General features: G+C 46.5%; 1 protein-coding gene across 1 annotated transcript in view; it reads left to right on the forward strand.

Annotated features, from left to right (window-relative positions):
* The window catches only part of NEURL1B (neuralized E3 ubiquitin protein ligase 1B), a 32,895-nt gene that overhangs the window by 1,373 nt on the left and 5,994 nt on the right, over positions 1-25,528 (forward strand). The window contains exon 2 of the mRNA XM_033073452.1: positions 23,805-24,365. Within this exon, the coding sequence (XP_032929343.1) occupies positions 23,805-24,365 (561 nt within the window). The remainder of the gene's footprint in view (positions 1-23,804; positions 24,366-25,528) is intronic.

The raw sequence follows: 25,528 nt of genomic DNA on the forward strand, positions 1-25,528 counted from the left end.
CTGTGGGATCTTGCAGAAGGCTGGGAGTTGTATCAGCCCTTCTGCCTGGTGCTAGAACAGTCTCTCCTGAGCAGCCTCCACATGCTCAGCCTTCCACACGTGAATTTAAAAAAAGGGATGACATCAGCTGCACTCAGCTCCGTGATTCAGGCCCTCCTCGCGGCGCTTTCAAAAGGAGTTGCTAAAGAGGAAAAAGTTTAATGGGGGGGAAAAAAAAAATTAAAAAATGAAGGCTTGATTTATAGAGACCTCCCAGCTCTAAGGTTTGTCCTGGTGGCCTAGAAAATCTCAGTGTGTCCCTCCAGGTGGAGGCTGTCTGGGAGGGTCCATCTGCAAACATTTGTCACATTGCGCAAGGCAGAGCCGTGCAGGACGCCGTGCTGGGGGCTGGATGATGCTGGCAATGTCCTCTCCCCAAATTCTGCTGGCTTTTCATCACAAGAGTGATGACAGTCCAAAGGAGCTGTTAACCTGTGGCTTTGGGATGTTTGCAATTTGGAAGTTTATAAACGGCTCTCGGTCGGGTTGGACCCCGTTCAGCAATTTTTCATATGAAATTGAATTTGGGATGGATTGTTTGTCTTTCATTATCCAAATGGCAGTGCGGAGGGAAGCAGGTTTAGAGCTGTTCTTGGAACAGGCCTTCTGAAAATTAGAAAGTTTTTGTGGAAGACTGAATGGTTGGATGGAGTCCTGTTTATAAATGTGAGGGCTGTTTAGAATTAGTCCAGGATAACCAGTCAGAATTAAGACTTTCCTTTTCTTGGTCCAAAATGCACCTTTTTCTCCACTCTCTTTCTGACAAACAGAGGAATTGCTCTCTGTCCTGTGGACTGAAGAAACTTCCCAATAAAGCCCAAACATCCAAACAGAACATCTTCAAACTGGAATTTGCTTACTTGTGTTAAATTGATTCACTGTGATCGTTTTGTTCACCATAAATAGCTCGAGGTAGAAAAAGCCTTTTCAATGAAATCAAAGGTAGAGGGAATGTGGAGGGACCCGGCTCCTGGAAAAGCCAAACAGCAACAATTCAGCTTTTATACAGAAATAGCAATGCTCTTCTCAAACAGCAGAATCCAATTTGAAATCCTATTGAAGACAACTCATTTTTAGAGCATTTTGTCCAAAATGCGCTTGAACGAACCCTTCTTGTTGCATCTTTAAATCCCTGCCCAGCCTCATCCGCTTCTCCGCACATTTCCGTGGGATGACACAAGAGCACACGCTATCGGTGCCGGAGGGATTTGTGCCGGCAGCTCGGGAAACTCGTGCTTGCCAAGTACCCGATGTTTGGCACACAATGGGCCGGGGCTTTGGCAAATTAACAGCGAGGTTCCGAGCACCCAAAGCAGCAATGAGGCTGCGGCTAATGAGAGGCAGCTCTGGGGAGCATCGGAAGGGAGAATTGGGAGGGATGTGTCAGATTGGCTCAACAACAGGCCCGAGGTCCTGCTGGAAGTGCTTTTATCTGGGTGACAGCCAAGTGACACCCGACACACGCGGATGTGCCTCCGGGATGCTCCGGGACTGCATCTCCAGCCCGGGCTGGGAATTCGCACTTGGATGTCGCTGCTTCCCTGCTGCCCTCGCCTGCCATGGTCCGAGGGGATCTGCGGGCAGCAATTGTTGGTTCTTGGTGTTTTCCTGGCTCTGCAGGTGATGGGCAGTGCCTGGTCTGGTTCCTTTTCCCTTTTCCTTTCCCCTTTTCCCTTTCCTTTCCCCTTTCTCCTTTTCCTTTCCCCTTCCCTTTTTCCTTTTCCCTTTTTCCTTTTCCTTTCTCCTTCCCTTTTTCCTTTTCCCTTTTTCCTTTTCCCTTTCTCCTTCCCTTCCCCTTCCCTTCCCTTCCCTTCCCTTCCCTTCCCTTCCCTTCCCTTCCCTTCCCTTCCCTTCCCTTCCCTTCCCTTCCCTTCCCTTCCCTTCCCTTCCCTTCCCTTCCCTTCCCTTCCCTTCCCTTCCCTTCCCTTCCCTTCCCTTCCCTTCCCTTCCCTTCCCTTCCCTTCCCTTCCCTTCCCTTCCCTTCCCTTCCCTTCCCTTCCCTTCCCTTCCCTTCCCTTCCCTTCCCTTTCCCCTTTCTCCTTTTCCTTTCCCCTTCCCTTTTTCCTTTTCCCTTTTTCCTTTTCCTTTCTCCTTCCCTTTTCCCTTTTCCCTTTTCCCTTTTCCCTTTTCCCTTTTCCCTTTTCCCTTTCCCCTTGTTGACACTCCCATTGTTGCAGATTTTCTGTGCTTGATAAGGCAACAAGTCCTTTCCACTTACCTGGGAGAACAGCACACTCCAAGTAAAACTATTATTTATTTATAGAACAAGCGGGGAGGCACTTAGGGAAGATGATGTGGAATGAAATTCTGCAGGGAATCTCTCTGGAGTTGGGGTGGGAGAGGCAGGAGGCAGCACAAACCACCCCTCGTGTCATGGATGGAGTTCATTTCTCCAGGCTGGCTGGCACACACAGGGCTCAGAAAATGGTTTAAAAAACACCAGGAGCAGCAAGATGTCAAAATCTCAACAGGGCAGGATTGGGAGAGGGGAGAATTCCCCTGATGCAGGGAAACAGCAGCAGGGGTGACAGGCTGAGGGTGGACAGCTGCTGGGACACAGCACCCAAAAACTCCCCAGTTGGGATCCAGCTGTTGGTCCTGACCCAAATAGGGGCATTGGTATTTAACAAAGGAGCCAAATTCCCTTTTTAGAGCCTGGCTGGGATCTGATTGCTGTGCTTCTCCCACAGCCTTGCTCACAACCGTGAGGAATACCAAGTATGAGTGGCATTTGTGTCTGGTAAACACGAGGGAGAATGGGGCTTGTTCTGGCACAAGCGACTTCGTTGCAAGAAATTATTTTGTATTCTTAAGGAAAAGGCTTCTAATCATTAACCTGCTCTCAGCAAGGCAGGGATCCCAAGTTTAGACTTCACCAGGCTGGCGCTCCCATCTGCCAGGGATGGTGATGGCAGAGCAGCAGGAATTTGCAGCTTGTGGTTAAAAAAACAACATTTCTGTGTCTTGCTTCTCAAAATACTGATTCATTTCAATGAGGAGCAAAGTCCAGGCAGCAGGAAAAGATCTCCCTGCTTTTTCCAGGGGCTAAAATCTCACTTGGAGCAGCACTTGTGTTTAGATTTGTTTTCTGGCCCCTCCTCCTGGTGATGCTCTGTGGGAGGAGCTCTCGTTATTGTCAGGAGTTCAGTGAATTGTTTGATTTGGCTCCAGTCTTGACTTCAAGAAAACGACAAAATACCACTTCAGGTTGTTCTGGTTTGAGTGAAAAAAGTGCCTGCTCAGACCAGTTTTGGGTTTGGGTTTGGCTCAACACTGACTGCAGGTGTTAATCCTGTTATTTTGCCTGTTTTTCTGCATCTTTGAGGCTGGGACTTGAGGCTCTGAGAATCTGTCACGGATTTTGGTGGCTCCCTGAGTGACCTTTGAGCAAGTGGCTTTATCCAGGATTGCTTTGAGTGTAGGAATGGCTGACACGGGGGTACAAGAGTTAATTAATTATGGAGCATCTCCTGGAAGAAGGTCATTAAAAAAATAAATAAATTAAAAAAAAAAGCTTTTCCACTCTTCAAAAGGACTCTGTTCCACCACTGCACATGCCCCAAACTGTGCTGCAGCCAACTGGCACCAGTAACTGAGCCCCAAGTGCTGCAGCCCAGGCAGGATCAGCTCCAGTGCTGAAAGGAGCTGGTGGTGCCCCTGGCCCAGGGGCTGGCACACTCAGCACAGTGCCAAGTGTGTCACTGCAGCCACAGCTTCCCTCTGCTCTGCACTCTCTCTTTTTTAAATTTATTGTTGATGCTCCAGAGGGGAATTGCTTTGCTTGTAGGTCTGGCAAACAGCACTTTCCCCTTTTTTATTCCTTCATATTTCTATGTATTTATTTATTTTTATTTTTATTTATTTATATTTATTTATATTTATTTTTATTTATATTTTTCTTTATATTTATTTTTATTTCTTTCTTTATATTTATTTATATTTCTTTACATTTCTTTATATGTTTTTATAGTTCTTTATATTTCTTTATATTTCTTTTTATTTCTTTCTTTACATTTCTTTACATTTCTTTACATCTCTTTACATCTCTTTACAGTTCTTTATATTTTTCTTTATATTTCTTTTTATTTCTTTATATTTATTTCTTTATATTTCTTTCTTTATATTTATTTCTTTATATTTATTTATATTTCTTTCTTTATATTTCTTTACATCTCTTTACATCTCTTTACATCTCTTTGCAGTTCTTTATATTTTTCTTTATATTTCTTTATATTTCTTTATATTTCTTTATTTATATTTCTTTACATTTCTTTGTATTTCTTTACACTTTTTATTTCTTTATATATCTTTCTCTATATTTCTTTATATTCATTTCTTTTTATTTCTTGGGATAATTGCTGCCAGGAGGACCCGTGTGTCAGCACCTCACCCTCCTGCAATCCTCACACCGTGGCAGAGCCCTCCCTGCAGGCAGAGGGAATCGCTGCTCTGGTACCATCTGACAACCCAGGGATGTTCGAGGTGTTTAACTGAAATGTGTTTATTTGCCAGGAGAAGGATGAGGCACTGGATGAGATTCCCTGGAGCAGATCCCACCTGAATTTCCGTACAGGGAAGGTGTGGGGGAAATCTTTTCTCTTCTCTTTTCTCTTCTCTTCTCTTCTCTTCTCTTCTCTTCTCTTCTCTTCTCTTCTCTTCTCTTCTCTTCTCTTCTCTTCTCTTCTCTTCTCTTCTCTTCTCTTCTCTTCTCTTCTCTTCTCTTCTCTTCTCTTCTCTTCTCTTCTCTTCTCTTCTCTTCTCTTCTCTTCTCTCTCCTCTCTCCTCTCTCCTCTCTCCTCTCTCGGGAGCACTTTGGAACTTCCCTGGGTCACATTTGGGGCTCCCTGGCACCCAAATTCTCCAGACTTACCCAGAGGGGTTTTTGGCTGCCCAGCAGTGAGGAAGGAGCAGTGGGGAGGTGGCTCCTGTCACATCTGGGGGAAATCTCTCTGCAGCTGGAGGAAGTTTTGCTGCAGGAGGATTTCCATACTTTGTTCTGTCCTCTCATTCAGGCAGCTCCTCCACCCTTGCCCTGGTGTCACTGGTCTGCTGTGTCCTGGAGGGGACACATCCTGGCTTTTGGTGGTTTTTTTGGTGGTTTTTTGGTGGTTTTTTATGGGTTTTTTTGGTGGGTTTTGGTGTTTTTTGGTGGTTTTCTGGGGTTTTTTTTGGTGGTTTTGGTGGTTTTTTGGTGGGGTTTTTTTTTGTGTGTGGTTTTTTTTGGTGAGGTTCTATCACTTCTGCACATTTCTCCCCATCCCACCTCTTTCCCCAGAGGCATCAGCAGTGCCAGGCCCTTCCCAAGCCTCCCAAGATCTGTACCTATGGGATGACTTTTTTGGGATTTATTTTTTGTTTTGGTGGGAAGGAGATGCTGTTTACTCTGTGTTGTTCCCTATCTTGATGGTGGCTGTGTTTGTTTTCCCTGTGTATGATAAAAAGAATGAATCACTGGCACTGAGGATGTTTTATTCCAGCTCACCTGTGCCAGCTTTTCCCTCCAGGCCTGCATGCCCTCCTGCCTCAATTACTGAGTGCTGGAACATGAATTCCTGTGGCTGAGCAGTCACAGTGGGGTCTGGGGAGGAGGGAGGGAGGACAAGGTGATTTCTTGCTTGTTAATTTGTTTTCCCCTCTGTGTCCAGGGAGATCTTCTCTGCTTTGTGTAAGCAGGGCTTGCTTTCCACCCAGGAGTTTTGTTTTTTTTTCTCCCTGGGTTCTTTCCCTCTGAGCAGCTCAGAAATCTCCTGCTGAGAGGATCTGCCCCCAATCCCCAATTTTCCACCAAAACCATGTCTTTTTTTTTTCCTTTCTGCACCCTTCTGCTGCAAGGAAACCAAATCAGAAGATTAAAAAAATGATTTCTTGCTTCAATTGCACGGGAAGATTCCTTAAAGACAAAACCAACCAACTGCACTTCAAAGCTTTCCAAATGCAGCTGGGAAATCACATTTAGGATTTTTTAAAGAGCTGCTGATGCTTTGAGGGGAGAAAAATGGATGGAGTTGTGTTTATGGGGTTCTTGGCTGGAAAACTGCATGTAACAGGTTTCATTTTTGAAATCTGCTGGTTTTACTGTGGATTTTTACATAATAATGGTAATTCTGTACTTTAGGAATTCTATTTTATTGATTGCACTCCTGATAGGAAATGTCTAATGGTTATGTGGGAGAAATAAATAGACTCATAAAAGTAAAGCTCTGATTTTTGTGGAGACACAGGGAAAACACTCAGTCAAGAATTTCCTTGAGCAAAAGTTTTCCATCGAGTTTCCAAACACCAGGGAATAAAGATTTTTGATTTTTGCCCTTCTCCATAACTCAAACATTAAATCCTCCAGGCCCTGCCTGGAGAAGGCAAAGATAAAAGATAGAACATCCCATTTGGCAGCACAAATGCAATAATTTCATTCAGGTTTATCTTGCTCTGCTCAGAGATAAGTGGCTCTGTGGCAGCAGCTTTCCTGAGCCCCTTATCTGCCGTGGTCTCATCGGGACACCAGCTGCTCAGCTTGATGTCTGCTGGAATTTATGGAGTGCAGTTCAGAAGTTATCTCCTCAGCTTGAAAGCATAATTCCTAATGAGGGAAAATTGCTTTTCTTGGGGTCTTAAACTCGACACGGTTGGATGGAGCTCTATTTTTATTTTTTTTTTTCGCTGGGAACACAAAACTCTACTGGAGATCTGCCTGGTGTGGTGTCCTGGGGGTGGCTAAAATTCTGTTAGGAGGCTGCAGTGAATTTTGGGGAGAAGAGAGGAGCAGGAATTTTGAGCATGTGCTCTCCAGAATCAGACACTGATGCAAAGCCTTGGTGGGACACAATAAATGAGAACAGTTCTATCACTGGAGATAGTCAAGAACAAATTCTTTTTATTTGTTATTCTTGCAGTGGAATGAGTAGAACTGGACTAAAGAAAGGTTTGATAACCCCTGGCAAAAAGCTGTGTCCCCTTGGGACCTCTTTAGGGGTGTTCTGTGGTGGTTCTTCCCCAGCAAAAACTTGATTGTTTTGTCCTGTGAACCAGAGTTGCCAAGAATGAAAATAGAAATATTTTTCTAGGTGGCTGCTGCTTTGTAGAGATAAAGAGCATCCTCCCCTCGCAGGTATTTCAGAATTCCAGGAATTTTGGTGGCTCTCTCCTGGAAGGGAGGTGTCCTGTGCAGATCTGCACCCTGGCACCTGCTCTGGGAGCTTCAAACAACAATTCCTGGGTGATTTGGCAGAGGGTGAGGAGCAGAGAAGCTTCTCAAGGCTCAAATCCTCCTTGTTTGTGAGCTCAGCCCCTGTGGCACAGCCCAGCCTGGAGCAGCCTGGCCCTTGGATTTGGGATTTTGGGAGGGATGGGAAGGCACCCACAGCACCATGCACAGCCCAGCTTTGTTCCCAATCAAACCAAGCCCCCGAGGGTCGCTGCCAAGGATGTCAGGGTGGCTCAGGGCTCGTTCCAGGATGCTGGGCTGGGCTGGGAGCTCAGATGGACTCAGAGCTGCAGAGTTCTCCCTGCCTGCCTCAGAGGTTGGTGCAGGAGGCTGCAGGATGGGCAGGACAGATGGAGAGATCTCTAAAGCCAGGCCTTGGAATTTGTGTTTTATTGCAAAGGGCCCTGCCTGGAGCTGCCAGCTTGGAGCAGGGCAGTGAGAGGGAATGAGAGAGAGGCAAGAGAGAGCTAAGAGTGCTAAAAGAAGGGAGTAAGAGAGCAAGAGTTGGAGGTTCCTGTTACAACACATTAACCTTCTTCTGTGTTGAATATTCTAATTTCCACTAACCAATCTAATACAAGATACAAATCCTATAGCATTTACACACAGCCTATAAAAATCATTACATTACCATACTGTGTTATACTTTAAACCCTGAAACTTCTCTTTGGTCTCCTTCTGCCAGGCCAGCAGGGTCTTCTCTGACCCTGGGACCTGCACTCCAGCAGAAGGAATTGTTCAATTAAGAGGGGATTACTTTTGGCTGGCCATTCTATTGTTTTCTAGTTATTTGGTAAATAAGGCTTGGTATCTCAGAGATGGCTTTCATTTCAATCTCCCTTATGGTTCCCATATTCTCAGAATCTTTTGCCAGGCAATCACATTGATCAGGTTTTCCTGATTCATCCTTCCCAAATTTGGGCTCAATAATCTTGAGAGATCTCCTCCAGCCTGGACTCTGCCTGGTGCCTTCAGACATCTGACGAGTGCTTTATGTAAGATTGTTGGGCAGGAAGGTGGATTTCTTTATTTATTTATTTATTTATAAATTTTATTTATTTATTTATTTCCCCCTGGAATCAAGAATTGCCTTCTTCCAAAGGAGCTTAGCTGATGTCACCCAGTGTGCCAAACCCCAGGATCTGCTCCCAGATGTGGCAGCCGTGGATCTGCTGGCCCTGGGCACCCAGCAGTGCCACCCAGCTCACCTGCAGGGCTCAGCCATCCCTCAGCTTTGTTTTGCCAGTGCACAGTCATTAAGAGATGAATTTATATTAAAGGCTTCCAAGAAATGCCTCTGCAACCCCAATGTTTATGTAAGAGAGACCGAGAAATTCATAATTTATTGAATTTGTGTGTGTTCTGCTTGGGATTATTCATTGGAGGAACATGCTAAGTGATTTTTTTTGTATCCTAGTAACCAACTGCAGTTGCTTTGCCATGAATAATCTTTATAGTTTAACTTGACCAGTCAAATCTAGAAGGGAAAACTCAAATTCAGTTTGTCAAGGCTCCCACAGTTCTGCAGGTGAGAGAGAACTCATCTTTTTCTCCCTCATTTAACCACATAATGAGCAGAACTGACAGATGCTGTCTGGAGAGTTGGATTTTCCTGAGCAGAACAATAATGGAAGTTTGATTCCTTAAGAACCAAGATTCCAAGCTTGATTTGTTTAATATTCATAATTAATGAATTGGTTAAAATAGTCCTTTCCCCCCTCAATTTAATGGTAGATTTTTAATGGCAATGCAGATTGTTTCCCTCTTGTAGGGAGCCCAGGGTGGGAGGTCTCCCATCAGTTCATGATGCTTAATTAATCAAATGATTTGTAAATACTTTGTATTTATTATTTATTTCTCCCAGCTGGAGTTTATCTCTTAATAAGAGCGTGTTCACATTTCTCTTCTTCAAAATTTATTTTGATTCAAAAGGAGCCCATTTTCAAAGTTATGTTTCGAGGGGTTGTGTTGCTTCCAAAATTCCTCTTGCTCTCAGAAATAATAAAAGCTACTTTAAAAAGCACAACAAAATTAAGAATTTCCTTCCCATCTCCCTGGGCGAGCTCCTTGTTTCCCCCACCCTGGTGGAGAGCTCAGCCCATCCCCAAAGCAGAGGGACATTCCTCCCTGAGAGGTCAACACCACTTCTCATCTCAAACCAGCTCTTCTCAAAGCATCTTGGACTTGCATTCCTATTTAGTCAATGTTTCCAGCCCTGCACATTCACTGCACTCCTGTAAATTCCAGAGTCTGGGCACTCTGCAGGAATCCTCTCCAAACCTCTCGAGCAGCCTGAAGCCCTTGCTCAGATTTTCCTTCCAGATGAGATTGATGGTGTGACCTGGCTGCACAGTCCCAGAGGGAGGGAGAAGCTTTCCCTGAGTGCCTCTGATCGTGTTTTCCCTCCTTGGCTTGGACATGTGGAGCTTTCCTGCTCTGCAGAGGAGGTGATGGGCACAAATGTTGGGTGAGGCAGTGCTGAGGAGGATTCTGTGCCCATATTCCTGAATTTCCCCTTTCTGTGCCCATTCCTGAATTTCCCCTTCTATGCTCATATTCCTGAATTCCCCCTTTCTGTGCTCATATTCCTGAATTCCTCTTTTCTGTGCTCATATTCCTGCATTTCCCTTTTTGTGTTCGTTCCTGAATTTCCCCTTTCTGTGCCCATTCCTGAATTTCCCTTTCTCTGCCCATTCCTGAATTTCTCCTTTCTGTGCCCATTTCTGATTTTCCTTTTCTGTGTCCATATTCCTGCATTTCCCTTTTCTGTGCCCATTTCTGAATTTCTCCTTCCTGTGCTCATATTCCTAAATGTCCCCTTCCTGTGCTCATATTCCTGAATTCCTCTTTTCTGTGTTCATATTCCTGCATTTCCTTTTCCGTGCCCATTCCTGCATTTCTCTTTCTGTGCTCATATTCCTGAATTTCCCTTTTCTGTGCTCATATTCCTGAATTCCTCTTTTCTGTGCCCATTCCTGCATTTCCCCTTTCTATGCTCATATTCCTAATTTTCCCCTTTCTTTGCCCATTTCTGCATTTCCCTTTCTGTGCTCATATTCCTGAATTTCCCCTTTCTGTGCCCATTCCTGAATTTCTCCTTTCTGTGCCCATTCCTGAATTTCTCCTTTCTGTGCCCATTCCTGCATTTCCCTTTTCTGTGTTCATATTCCTGAATTTCCCCTTTCTGTGCCCATTCCTGAATTTCTCCTTTCTGTGCCCATTCCTGAATTTCTCCTTTCTGTGCCCATTCCTGCATTTCCCTTTTCTGTGTTCATATTCCTGAATTTCCCTTTTCTCTGCTCATATTCCTGCATTTCCCCTTTCTGTGCCCATTCCTGCATTTCTCTTTCTGAGCCCATTCCTGAATTTCCTTTCCTGTGCCCATTTCTGCATTTCTCTTTCTGTGCCCATTCCTGAATTTCCCTTTTCTGTGTCCATATTCCTGAATTTCCCTTTCTGTGCCCACTCCTGCATTTCCCCTCCCTTTTCCACCCTCAGTGATCCTGGCATTTTTTGCTGCTTTTCCTGCAGCTCTGACAATTCTAATTTGGCATTCCAAGATGCTCTGTGAGCACTGAAACCCTGAATATTCCGTGTCTGATGGATTTGGGAGCAGGGAAATCCCTGGTGTGGCTCTGCTTTGGTAACTTCAGGCTTCCTGTGCATTTGGAATTCCCTTTTCCAGCTCAGAATCCCAGGGAGATGATGCAGATGTGGCTGCCCTGAATTTCGAAGAACAGGAGGGACAGTTTTGTTTTTTTGACAGTTGTGTTTTATTGTGGCCAGAACCACAGAGGCTCTGAGCTGTCATCACATCGTTGTGTATTTTGTGTCTGGTAGTAAAATTTTGTTCTACCAAAAAAAGAACAAGGAGAACAGGCTGAAGAGGAACAAATTCTTTCTCTCCTCACAGCTCTGCAGATGTGATTTATAGGTGTGTTTTTCCAAGTCAGTCCAAACAAGGCCAGTGAATGGCTCTGAATTAGTTTGATTCCGTTAATTGAAACGAGAAGCAGCTGGGTGGAAATGGGAGGGTTTGGGCAGCTGCTGTTGTTGTTTCATGTGGGATTTCTAATATTCCCAATTGCACAGTTACCAAGGAGTGCTGCACTGGGCTTTAGAGGTGGAAATTATAAAAAAAAGCAATCCCCCCCCCAAAAAAAAAAAACCCTAAAAAACCAAAAACAAACCCCACCCACCACCACCACAAAAAAACCCCAAACAATTAAAAAAAAACCAAAAAAAACCCCAAAAACAAACAAAAAGCACACAAAAAACAACAAAAAAACCCCAAAAAACCAAAATTCAGCTATAAAAATAACAACCACCTGCAACTCGGTTTGGAAGGCATTACCAAAGGAGTTCTGCTGCACAACAATCCAAGCTCCACGTTAAAAACTGAAAAATCAGAGTGTAAATTAGGACTTGATACTGCCTAGACCTGGCCATTGCAGTGCTGTTTGCTCTGTAATTCACACCTTTACCCCAACAATTCTGTCCTCTGGGGCAGGGAACAAAAAAAAAAAAGTTTTTGGTCATTTTCTGGCTCTTCAGCAACGCAAGGAATTGTGTCTCATGTCCAGAATGTTTTTGGTTCACCTGCCTCTGTCATATTTTGGCTGTGAGAGCACAAAGACAGAAAGAGTAAAGGGAGAAAAATGTTGATGTTGGTTTAGGTGGGCTGGGTTCAAACCCCACTGGAATTAAGGTTGAGACAGAGGCTTAAAAATAAACTTCTGTTTGCTCAAATCCTCCTTGTGTTGAAATAATTGGAGACGTTTGAGATGGAGGAAGGGGCTGAGGTCATGGCGTGTCCAGTAATGGTATGACTGTAATTTTTTTTTTGTTTGTTTGGACAGTTTAATGTCTTGAAGTGGGTCTTGTTTCCTCTTATTAATTCCTGCAAATATCAGGGGAAGGGATCTCAGAGCTGAGCCGTGCAGCAGCCAAGTGTTGCACAACCACCTGCCTCAGATTGCCTTCACAGCTCAGCAGAGAAAGCTGCATGTTCAAAAATCTCAGCTAAGGCAAAGCAGGATGCATCTTTTTTAGTGTGATGTTTTCCTGTGTTTCTGGACCAGAAAACCACTCTTTTTTTTTTCCTTTGTTTTTTTCTTTTCCCCTTTAAGTTTTTTTTTTTCTGAAGTATTTAGGAAAAAAGCCCCAGCTTGTTTGTCTGAATATTTATTAAAACAGCCAACAAAATATGTGATGTTATTGTACAGGTTGGACTGGCCATGAGTTGAGTGAGGTCATCAGCTCTTTGGAAAAAGAATTTGGCCAGCATTTAATTTATTTGAAATCTCCCTGCTGGACCAGTGCTTGAGGCACCAGTCCACCAGTCCAACCCCACCAGTGCCACCAGTGCCACTGTCCCTCCAGGGACACAAGCCTGGCAGAGCAGCAGAGCTGTGCTGTGCCCCTGATTTTTTTTTTATAACCAGTTATTACCATTGCTTTGCCCTGCTTTGGATTCTTTACATATTGTTTTGGAAAAGCTGAGTGGAATCGCAGCCTTTGTATATATAAAATATAGGATGATTGAAAACCTGGCCACTGCTTTATTTATTCCTCAGCCATGCATTCCTCCCCAGGCATTTTCCCCTCCTGCTGCCAGATCACTGTTTAAATTGGGTGTAAATAGAAAAGGAGCTGTGGACAGGGTTGCAAAATGCTGGAAGTGGGGTTTGGTGGGAAGAACACCTTCCTAAAACCTTCCCCCTTTTTTCCTGGGGTTTTTGGCTCTGTTAGGGCAGATCTAAAGCCCTGTTCAATCTGATGGCTCTCTGGTTATCCTGCTCTGTTTGGGCTGGAGTAGCTCCTCTGCTTTTTTTTCTTTCCAGCTGAATTCTTTGGAGTGTAGAGAAGTTGTAATTAGGAGGAGAAAAAAAGAAAAAAAAAAAAAAAGGATGCTTAGAACCACTGTGAAGAGAGATAAAGACAAAAGAGGCTTCTGTAAAAGTGAGGAAGCAAAGGAAAATAGCAGGTTTGTTCCTTTTATCTGGAGGGATTTTTGGGAAAAGCTGGAGGTGGGATGAATGGCCAGGATCTCCTTCCTGCACCTGCAGCATCACACCCTCCACAGAATCCCAGAATGGTTTGGGTTGGAAAAGACTTAAAGATCATCTCATTCCATGGCAGGAACACCTTCACTGGCCCAGGTGCAGCTTTTCTTCCTGCCTGGCCCTGGGCTGGAGGATTCCTGTGCTCAGGGGAAGTTTTGTGGTGTTTGCAGGGATTTTGGAAATCACACTCCAGCCTGGAGCCTCACCTGCCCCACCTGGGTCATCCCCAGAGCCTGAGAGCTCAGCTCATGTGCTGGCCTTGCCCCAAACGTGATTTTGGGAGCTGGGAGAGTGGGGATGGAGTAGAGCCCCAGTCCAGAGGGATGCAGACAAGGCAAATACAGCTTTTGGGGGCTTTTCAGAGAACAATGCGTGGAAAAGTGAAGCTGAATTGCCACTATCGCTCTTCCAACATTTTTATTTTTAATTTCCCCTGTGTCACAAGCTGCCCTCGTGGTGCAGTGCCTGTCTGTAGGGGATGGGTGGGTTTCCTGCATGGGGGAGACAACAAAAGGATTTCCCTCTGTGTTCTGCATGGAAGGATGTGCCAGGTTCCAGCCCCTCTCCATGAGACAACAAAATGATTTCCCTCTTTGTGCCCTGCATGGAAGGATGTGCCAGGTCCCAGCCCCTCTCCGTGAGCACTGCACTGACCCAGGGCCTGGAATGGAAGTGCAGAGGACATTAAAAGGGAATGCAAGCCATCCTTCAGCCTCATTAAAAGCCATTACCATTGCAATGACATGGTCACTATTTATAAATCCCCGGTGCAGCTGGCCTGGAGAAAAGGCTCAATGGGAACAGGGATTTATTTGCATTAATGGTTCTGGCAGCAGGAGGAGGTGAGGCCATGGAGCATTTCAATGGCACTGATTATGGCAGGCACGAGTTCTGGGAACTCTTCAACAAATCCCAGTCCTGACTGGGAAAGGAAAACACCAGAGTGATGCTTCTGAACCAATGTGTTGCTCTCAAAAGCTGGGCTATTTTCTTTGTGGGGCAGAATTGTCTGGGAAGTGAGAAATGAATGGGGAAGAACTGGGGGCAAGGAGCCTAAGCCAAGTTTTTAATGTGTGAGGAAAACTGTGATGGGGCCACAGCACTCCCTGACACAGGAGGTTTTTGGGGTTGCTCTTAGGCTGTGTCTGTAGTCTCACCTTGGACTCTATTTCTGTAGGAATTCAGTAAATCCACATCCACCCCAGAGAACCAGGAGGGTTTTGTTCACATCTCTGCTCCTCTCTTCCCATCCTGGGGTGTCCAGCTGTGCTCATTCCTCCCACACCAGTGTTTCCAGCCTCCAGTGTTGTACACTGTAATGCTCTCTCTGCTTTCTGGTGCACGTTGCCTGTTTCTAGAAAACAACCAGAACAATAAATCACAGAAATAAGTGTTTTAATCCCTGACTGACAATCACTGAGCATTTACATTCGGAAATTATTCAGTCTTCCAACGTAGTGATGATCATTTCCAACCTAGCATTCCTCAGAATCCATTTGTGGAGTTGCTTTAAAAACCTTCTCACTGCTTTTGGTCACCTCCCAAAACTCTGTGATGGACTCTGAGAAGATAAAGTGAGCTGAGCAGACCTCTGCTCTCCTCCAGCAAAGCTTCACTTTCTAAAGAAGGTAACGATTTTACAGAACCATAATACATCAAGTCAGGGGCAGGGGTTTGCTTTGCTGATGTAGGAACTGATTAGAGCACAGCCCAAAACCCCATTCAGAGCTCCAGTGAGAGCTGACTGATCATTTCTGACAAGATGTTTTCACCTTCAGCCAGTAGCCAAAAAGTTTCTGCGAGTTTTGCGCGGTGGCTTTCAAACCACAAAGTGTCCCTGGCTTGGGGAGACAGGAGCTGGGTGTGGGACAGCTCAGGAGGAGCTGTGACACTCCTTGGGCTCCTCATCCATCCTGCAGCTGTTTGGGACAGCTCAGAAGGAGCTGTGCCATTCTCAGAGCTTCTCATCCATCCTGCAGCTGTTTGGGACAGCTCAGAAGGAGCTGTGCCTCTCCTTGGGCTCCTCATCCATCCTGCAGCTGTTTGGGACAGCTCAGAAGGAGCTGTGCCTCTCCTTGGGCTCCTCATCCATCCTGCAGCTGTTTGGGACAGCTCAGAAGGAGCTGTGCCACTCCTTGGGCTCCTCATCCATCCTGCAGCTGTTTGGGATAGCTCAGAAGGAGCTGTGCCATTCCCAGGGCTCCTCATCCATCATGGCTTGCACTGCAGGAGCTGAGCAGGGATTATGGCACCAACCCTGCTCCTCCATCCCTGTCTCTCATTAACCAGCTCGAAGAATTTCTTACTCCAGTTGCAGACTCATTGACCCAGATTCCCTAATAATGCAGGCAAGAGGAGATTTTTAATTTTTTTTTTCTGTGCTTAATCGCTGGCTTCTGTGTATACTGAGTGCTATTTATATGCAGGAGGACTAAAAGCCTGTAATAAAGATGGGGCCAACTTTACAGCAAAATTCCTGCGTGCCCAGAGCGAGAGGCACAACAAGAGACAGGCTGAGGTGAGTGTGGGTGGATCTTCCCATCCTTTCAGGAGGTTTTTTGGGGTTTTTTGGGAGCATTTTCTGCTTTTACAGCCTGATCCACCAATGTTGGTTTAGCTCAGGACTCTCCACTTTGCTCTGAGCCTCTCCATCAAAGTCATGCACTGGCTTTCTTTGGATTTGATTACTTGAAATATTTCATTTCTCCTACCACCAAAAGCAAAGCCAAGAAGGTTTGGGAGAATATTCCTGCCTGGCTCTCCTCAGCCTTTGGGGCTCTTCTAGGTCATGGAGGATTTGCCATCAGCACTTTCCATCCTCAGAACAGAGCTGCTGTCATGGTTTATTTTGTGTTGTGGTTTATTTTGTGTTGTGGTTTATTTTCTGTCGTGGTTTATTTTCTATCGTGGTTTATTTTCTGTCGTGGTTTATTCTCTCTCGTGGTTTATTTTCTGTCATGGTTTATTCTCTCTCGTGGTTTATTTTCTGTCGTGGTTTATTTGCTGTCGTGGTTTATTCTCTCTCGTGGTTTATTATCTGTTGTGGTTTATTTTCTATCGTGGTTTATTTTCTGTCGTGGTTTATTTTCTGTCGTGGTTTGTTTTCAGCTGGTGGTTCCTGGGAGGGACATCAGAGTTTCAGCTGCATTCCCATCTTTTGGCTTCAATGTTGGGATAACCAGGAGAGTTAAGGCTTGGTCTTGGCTTTCCTTTTAGCTGAGATTTGCTGTGAGCTGCTCAGTGCAAGGAAAGGTTTGAAGGTGAAAGGAGCTGCAGTGCAGGAGCTCTTGTCCTGAGGACACTGTGGGACACAGGTGGAGCAGCCTGGAAAATGCAGTGGGAGATGGGAGGTGGAACAGCCTGGAAATTCAGGCTCCTGCTGGAGTTGCCTTTGCTGGTTGGAGAAAAAAGATCAGAACTAAAGGATTTGGCCTAATGCTGTTGGCAAATACCTCTCTGTTTTCATGGAGGAACACCTACAAGTCCAGAATAAATATGTCATTAGCCCCTGCCTGTAAAAAAAGTGGATTTTAGCTTTTTTTTTTTAGGGAAAAAAACATAAAATGTTTGATTTCAAGCATTGGAGGGTTTTCTTGTGGAGACAGGCACAACTTGATTGTGTGAGCTAAAGGCAGTCCCTGTTCTCTGACAGGGATTTTTCTGAACTGTTCTGCAATGAGAAATGAGGTCTGTCCATGAGATGTTTGCATTGAGTGCCACAACACAGCTTCTTTTAATGAAAAAGTGACTTTTTTCTGTCTTTTCTCCTCCCCTCCTTCACAAACATTTCAGAAAATTTCACATTTTCTGTAATTCACCACAGGCTGCTCAGTGTCCCCTTAACACCTCAGTTTCTGTGTCACACTCTTGCAAATGAACTTTTTCTGAATTCCCTGGAAGTTTGTTTCAGGCTGGAAGACCAGCCAAGGAGACATCACACATTACATCAGAACAGACTGCTTGTGCAAACCTTAGGAATTTACACGGGGGGTTTTATTCATTGAATTTCCCAGTGTTTGAGCCAGCAGGATGTTCAGAAATGACGCAGATTTTTACATTTTTTGTTGGATTTGGTAGCCCAGCTTTCCAAATCCACATTGTGAGAGTGGAATTGGACACCCCAGTGCTGCCCACAGAGCTCCCTGACACATTTTCTGTATTTAAAAAAACAACAAAAAAGAAAGATTCAGGATGGATTCAGGATGGATTTCAGGATGGATTTCAGGATGGATTCAGGATGGATTTCAGGATGGATTCAGGATGGTTTTCAGGATGGATTCAGGATGGATTCAGGATGGATTTCAGGATGGATTCAGGATGGATTTCAGGATGGATTCAGGGTGGATTTGAGGATGGATTTGAGGATGGATTTGAGGATGGATTTCAGTATGGATTCAGGATGGATTTCAGGCTGGATTCAGGATGGATTCAGAATGGATTCAGGGTGGATTTGAGGATGGATTTCAGGGTGGATTTCAGGATGGATTCAGGATGGATTTCAGGATGGATTTCAGGATGGATTCAGGATGGATTTGAGGATGGATTTCAGGATGGATTTCAGGGTGGATTTCAGGATGGATTCAGGATGGATTTCAGGATGGATTTCAGGATGGATTCAGGATGGATTTCAGGATGGATTTCAGGCTGGATTCAGGATGAATTCAGGATGGATTCAGGGTGGATTCAGGATGAATTTCAGGATGGATTCAGGGTGGATTTGAGGATGGATTTAGGATGGATTTCAGGCTGCACGCTGCTGCCCCTCCCCTGAGCTTTTCAGCCTTTTTCTGAACCTTTCAGCCTTTTTCTGAACCTTTCAGCCTTTTTCTGAACCTTTCAGCCTTTCTCTGAACCTTTCAGCCTTTCTCTGGCCAAGGGCAGATGTTTTCCCCCAGCATGGGCTGTGTCTGCTTTGAGTTATGGATCATCCCAGTAATTTCCCCTCTCTGTATGCACTGCCCAGCCCTGTTTGGCACCAAACTGCCCTTTTTTTGATCCCGTGGGTCTTTTGTCATGGATCCACTCGGGGAAAGCCCCCAGGAAGGGCAGTGGGACCCAGGGAATGTGTTTGGTGCAGACCATGGTGACGCATGAGGATGGCAGCGCTCTCCTCCTCCTCCTCCTCCTCCTCCTGTCAGGCTGCTCTCGCTGTGGCTCTGCTCTCCTTCCACATTATTCCCTTCTCCCCTGTTTTAGGGGTTTTATTCCTGCCTGGCTTGTCAGGGCAAGTGAAGACAGGCTCCATCTGGCTGGAGGTCACTCCCCAGCTGAGCAGCCTCTTCCATCCCACGCCCCTGGGAGAGCAGCAGCCTCAGACAGGGCTCTGGAGCTGAGTTTTGTCTGCTGCTGTCAGTGGGATTACAGTGCCACTGCAAAGCCAGGGCTGGGAACAAATGGGTGAAAAGAAAAATGTTTATTTTTAGAACTGGAACCATGATAAATATGTGGAATTTGGCCAGGGTCTGCCTGCTGTACCTTTTTGAAATGCAAAGTGCATGTCTGTTAAAATACCTCTCCAAAGGTCAGCATAACCTCTGCAATGAGTGTGCTGGCCTTTTGGGGAGCAGGGGAAGCTTCAGATGAGAGCACGAGCCCCCATAATAACCCAAATCTGCCTCAGTGTCATCTGACACCACCAGGATGTGGATGGAAATGCTGCCTTGCCAAAAGGGTTTTTCCTCCTCCAGTCTCAGGCCATTCCTCACCCTTCAGTTCAGCTTTTCCTTCCATTTTCCTGCTTTTTTATATTTACTCGTGCGTTTGAGGGATGTGCTGTGAGTGTCACATGTGGATGAAAAATGGAAAACTCTGGAATAAAAAGAGGAGTGGAACCTCAAGGCATCCCTCAGTGGGTTTGTGCTCCCCTGTGATGATGCCAGGCTGGCAGGGCTGAGGGATTGAAGTGTTTGAGAACCTGGAATTTTCAGTCCTGTGAGGTGGAGGAATGGTGTTACTCTCTTTTAGACAGGGAGGGGAGGCAGAAAGAGAAGAAATTACTTCCCAGGTGTTGTAGGAATCTCACAGCTGAAAAATAAAAGAGTTGGTGTGGCTCTTCCCTGCCTGTCAGGCACCCTGGGCTGGGGTGGCACTTGTGCCACGAGCTTGGCTGTGCCATCCCAATTTTTGGGTGAGAATTGGGAATAATTCACAGCCTCCATCCCAATTTTGGGTGGGAATTGGGAATAATTCACAGCCTCCATCCCAATTTTGGGTGGGAATTGGGAATAATTCACAGCCTTCATCCCAATTTTGGGTGAGAATTGGGAATAGTGCACAGCCTTTTGGGGTAGGAATTTGGAATGCACAGCCTTTTGGGGTGGGAATTGGGAATAATTCACAGTCTTCATCCCAATTTTTGGGGTGGGAATTGAGAATAATGCACAGCTTTCATCCCAATTTTTGGGGTAGGAATTTGGAATGCACAGCCTTTTGGGGTGGGAATTGGGAATAATTCAGAGTCTTCATCCCAGTTTTGGGTGAGAATTGGGAATAATTCACAGCCTTCATCCCAATTTTTGGGGTGGGAACTGGGAATAATGCACAGCCTTCATCCCAATTTTTGGATAGGAATTGGGAATAATTCACAGCCTTCATCCCATTTTTGGGGTGGGAATTGGGAATGCACAGCCGGGAGAGGAGACCCTTTGGAGCAATAGCAGAGGGACCAAATCGAGATCCAAACTGTGGAAGCCGAGCTGCAAATGAGAGCAATCAAAGGCACAATTGAAAGGCACAAACATCCTGTTGGGCTCTGTCAGCACCTGATGAGCAAAGCACATGGCCCAGCTCAGCCCCAGGCGTGTTTCAGTGGGAAAACTCTGCCTGGGGTTATGGCAGGTTTTATTCCACACGAAGGAGGGGAACAGCGTTATAAATAAATTATCCATTCATTTCCATCGGGAGCTTTTCCTATTGTTTAGCCACAATATGCTTTTCCTGTTTTGTTTGGGTGGGTTTTTTTTAAAAAGAAAACAAAACAAAAAGCGCCAGACCCCGAGTGCCCCTGTGGCAGGGTGGACACAAAGCTGTGTTTGGAGTGGGTGCCAGTGTCCTGCTTGTCCTGTCACTCTGCTGGTGGCACTGGCACTGCCACCTGTGTCCTTTTCTCCATCAGGGGGAGGAAGGCTGGTGCTGCTCTGGGGTTGGAAATTGGGATTTTGGGGACAGCAGAGAGGAGAACAGAATCTGTCACCCCTCCTTCCTCCTCTGGACATGTGGGGACATTGAGGCCATGGCACTTGGAACAACAGGGGGGTTGTTTTTAATCATTTTAGAAGCAAAAAGCAGCTCAGTGGGTTGTAAAAGGAGGGTTTCTCTGCCCTGCCAGGCTGGGTGTGAGGTGCCACTGAGCCCACCCAGTCCTGCAGGAGCCCCTTGGGATCCATCCCAGCTCTGCTGCTGGGAGAATCCCCATGGAAAAAGGGGAGGCAGGGCCAGGAGAGGCTTCCCCATGCCCAGAACCCCCAGGACACCCTCCCTTTGCACACACACAGCACCCACACGAGCTGGGCTGTGCTGGGAGCAGCCGTTTCTGCATTGTAGCTCTTCAGCAGGCAAACAAAGAGATTTCTCCTGGAAATCCAGAAATGCCCCTTCCTGGGGAGCCCCCCTGTGCTGGGGGATGCCTGCCCTGCCTGCTGGGCAGGGGACTGAACACCTGGGGAGGATTTTCCCTTCCCCAATCCTCTCCAGGGCTCTTTTTCCCTGGCAGTGAGCTGGCACCTTCCCCTCGCTGGCTGAGAGCAAGGATGGATGAATTTCCACTGGTGTTTGATGGGATTAACCACAGCACAGCGACTGCCACGTGCAGGACAAACCAAGAGACAAAATCTGATTGGAATTTATATCTTGCTGCAAACAGGAGCTTTTTGCCTTCATACCCTTGGATTCCTGTCACAGATGCCTGGTTTGAAGGGCTGATCCTCTCTCCTCCTTTCCTTAGTGCAGGTCCAGCCTCTCCCTGCCCTGTCTGCTCTGGTTTTGCTCACAAAAAATCTCTGCCCCCGCTGCAGCCCTCCTGCCAGCTCGCCCAGCTGAGCTCCCAGGATCTCCTGGTGGGTTTTTTCCAACAGGAAAGCCACACAAAATCCTCCCCTTGTCACGAAGCAAAGCCTGGGGTTGCACACAGGGAGGAAGCAGCTTGGAGGACGCAGCACAAGAGTTCAGAATGAATGGCAGCATGTGATGGGGATTTATATTTAACAGGATGGCTTTGGGCATTCAGGATCTGTTCCATTTCTGCTTTAAAACCTACAAAGCCAGGTGCAGAGGCAGGAGGAGAGGTGGGGAATGGGGAGACCAAATTCCCTGGAACACCACGGTGTGGTGGGAGCCCAGGACCTGGAGCAAAGTCCCCATGTGCTCAGGGATATGCAAAAAATATTGTCTCCACCTCAGGGAGCTTCTGGATAAGGTGTGAGATTCAAAGTTGGGCTTTTTTTCATTTCTGCTTCATGCCCATGTGATTGTCTTCACTTCAGGCCCCAAATCTGCTTTTCTTGAAGTCAGTCTCAGAATTGCTATTGACTTTAAATGCTGCAAGATCTCACCCATCAATTCTCCTTCTCCCATCTGTAAAATGAGGATGGCAGGATTGCTGTGCCATCTGCGCTGCTGTGAAGCTGAAAACAATCATCATTTATAAAGTGCTTTCAGCTCAGATGGGAGGTTCTGGGTAAAGGCAAGGCTGTGCAGGATGAAATGTTCCTGAATGTGCCAGTTGTGTCTGAAATCCAAGCCAGGGGCTGGGTTGAAGGTTTGGAAAGAACCTGAACACCGTTAGGTCTGGTGTTGCAGAGGTGCTCCAGCTGCTGAAAGTCTTGGATTATTTGTGTTGGTCAAAAGTTCCTCATTACAAAATCAGGGCACAGAGGAGCTGGTGGCTGCATGTCCCACAAAAATCTCCTAAAAACCATGCTCACCTCGAGCATCTGTGGTTTTTAACAGGCACAATCCTCAGAGCTCTCTCTCTGGCCACCACGGGAGTTAACAGCACGAGGAGGAAACTCAGAGCTGCAGGTGTTGAACTTTTCTGAGGGCAATAGGAAGCATCTGATGGGAACAAAGGATGTTCCTTCCTACCCAGCTTTGCAGGGAAGCTGCTCAACCTTCTCTTGCCACGTTTTTGCAGAAAGCTGGGACAGCCAAGAGCAGGTGGTGGCTAAGCACGCTGGTTTAAGGGGAAATATTTCAAGTCACACCCAGCTGAGCCAAGATCTGGGCCAGGCCAAGCCCTCCCTGTAACCACCTTGTAAGGGGTTAGCTGCACCACTTAATTAGTGCCTTGTCTTCATTTTCTTCTGCCATCACTCAGAGTCAGGATAAACCACAAGAGTGATGGATTTCTCATCGAACTTGGTTGTTGATTAAATCTTATCTAAGTACAGAGAGTTCTGCAGCACTTCCAGCTACCAGCTAACAGTGAGCAAAAAGGAGATGAATTTAGGTAGTTACAAGGTCTTTTAAAGCTAAACAGTCCAGTAAAGAACTAACACTGATATTATTTATACTTTTGACCCAATAACCAAACACCTGTGATCTGCAGTGCAGCACTGACTATTGAACTAAAAATTACTACCTGAAACTCATGAAGAAGGAACAAAGAGGGAAGAAGAGACAACGCCCAAGAACTTCCATCTTGTCCCATATCTATTGCTGTATTCTAAAAACCCCCAATTCCAAACCCTTCACCATGTGACACCACACAGTTCCATTCTAACTACACACCCATGACTTTAACTCCATCACTAAGTTTTGGAAGCCTTCTCCAAAGCCTCAAGTCCAAAGCAGTGTTCCCCTGGGGGGATGGTGTCAAAAAGCACAGAAAGTTCAGAACTCTCAGGCTTCAGGGTTCCAACTCTCCTGGTGGGTGCCATGGTTGAGTTGAGGTGTTAGGGCATGGGCCTGATGATTGTCCTGGGTTACAATGTAAAGATGTGCCCAAAAGTGTGTATTCTATCACCATCTGTTAAAACTAGGTGGGGCAGTGATCCTTATATCTGTGGGAGATATCTCCTGTTAATGGGTCAAGTGTTAAAACCAGCTGGGGCAGTGTTCTTTATCTTTTCACAACCCATCCTCCCTCCAGGAGATCTCTCCTGTTAATGGCCATTAAGTCCCACTGCATGACTGATAAAATTCCATCATCCCATTGGGAGATGCTCCACCTAGGGGGAGGAGCCAAACATTTCCTACCTGGATAAAAACATATTTGGAACACCAAGGCAGCCCTTACCCATTGTCCAGAGGACAAGAGCTACCAGACCTTTCTACAGGGTCACTACTTCAACAAGAGTGCTTCATCTGGCCTGCTACCACCACCCTAACTAGCAGGTGTCAGGCTGTATCCTGACTCTGTCAGCAGTTTTCTTTTGTATTTTATTTTTCTCTTTTTTCCCCCCTATTAAACTGCATTTCTCACTTGGAGCCCCCCACTGGTTTTGCCTTCAACCCACCCCACCGATTCTGACCGTGTCCCAACCTTGCGATTCCTCCCGCAGACACGAGCCACCAGACCCGCTCGGTGCCCAGCCGTCCCTACTACAGCCTGCCCAACAACAGCCATGAGAGACGCTCGGTGCTGGCCCTGGCGGAGCCGCCGCGCTTCCACTCGCAGGCCAAGGGCAAGAACGTGCGGCTGGACGCGCACTCGCGCCGCGCCACGCGCAGGAACAGCTTCTGCAACGGCGTCACCTTCACCAACCGGCCCATCCACCTGTACGAGAAGGTGCGCCTCAAGCTGGTGGCCGTGCACCACGGCTGGAGCGGCGCCCTGCGCTTCGGCTTCACCATCCACGACCCCTCGCAGATGAGCTCCGAGGAGATACCAAAGTACGCCTGCCCCGACCTCGTCACCCGCCCCGGCTACTGGGCCAAGGCTCTGCCCGAGAGGTTTGCGGTCAGGGACAATATTTTGGCCTTCTGGGTGGACCGGCACGGCAGAGTGTTCTACAGTATTAATGATGAGGAGCCGATTTTGTTTCACTGTGGTATTAAAGTTTCCGGGCCTCTTTGGGCTCTCATAGACGTCTATGGAATTACCCACGAAGTGCAAATTCTAGGTAAGTGTGGTTTTGGGCTGCTCTTCTGGTTGTTCTTTCTGTTGTGTGATTGTTTCTGTGGGACACTTAAGAAAATTAATTTGCTGTTGGTTTTGTACCTCCGGTTAATAATTTTTCTTCTGCCAGCGGTAGGGATGCAGAAAGCCACACATTCCAGAGCTGGCAGTGATGGAAAGTCCTAAGGCTGCACATTATGGGAAGGGATAAATGGAAATCTTTACTTGTAACTCCACTCAGCTTTCTCTGAGCTGGATGTGCTGCTTTGGTATGGAAGAACATGGAGCAAGGTCCCAGGGACTGAGGAGACAAAAAGGACCAGTCATGACTCTGTTCTTTCCCAACTACTGCCAGTCCATTGGAAAACCACCAGTAATTGCCCAAAAGTTTCCTGGAGCCCTTGCCCAGCCCCTCTCTCTGCTCTTGGCTGTTGTCCCACCCAGGCTGGCACTTTGAGGGGCTTTGCTGGCACTGTGACCCTTCCCTGGCTCGGGGACATCACTCACAGTCCTGGAATCATGATTTACAGCCTCATCCTTAGGGAGGGCTGCAAGAGGAGATGAATGTTCCCATTAGCAAGCCCAGCTGATGGCCATGCAATGATTTTCCTTTCATGGCTTTTACAGCATTGAAATCCTAATGAATTCAGCTTTAGATGGAGTGTTTGAACTGGGCTACACCACAGGGAACACTTTAAAAATCCAAGAGAGTTGCCCTTACCTGGAGCTGATGGAATTTTAACTGTACCAGCTGTAGCTGCCCGAGGGGATGGTGCTGCCAGCCTGGCATGGAGCTGGCACCAGGGAATGGCTGTGGAATGGCGAGTCCAGAGGGCAGCAGCTCCATCACACATCCTGCTGAACAGAGCCAATTATTTCACAGGCGAGAATGCCACACATAAACAACGCTTTTCCCTGTCTGCTGTGCCTCAAATGTGTAATTAAACCTCAGCAGCAGCTTGTCCTGTAATTGCAGTTGTGACACACTCCAGCCTCTGGTGCTCGTCACAGGGGAGGAGTGTTGGCTGCATTGGCCAAGGCAGCTGCTCCACCAGAGCTCTCCTTTCGCCTCATTAAATTGGAGTTTGAAAAATAAAATGCAGCTTCTTCCTGCTCCCTGCTCCAGTCCTGCAGCATCCAAGAGTTCCCAGTGAAAACTCGGGCTGA

Source organism: Catharus ustulatus, chromosome 15 (genome assembly GCF_009819885.2).
Source record: "Catharus ustulatus isolate bCatUst1 chromosome 15, bCatUst1.pri.v2, whole genome shotgun sequence".
Lineage (NCBI taxonomy): Eukaryota > Metazoa > Chordata > Aves > Passeriformes > Turdidae > Catharus > Catharus ustulatus.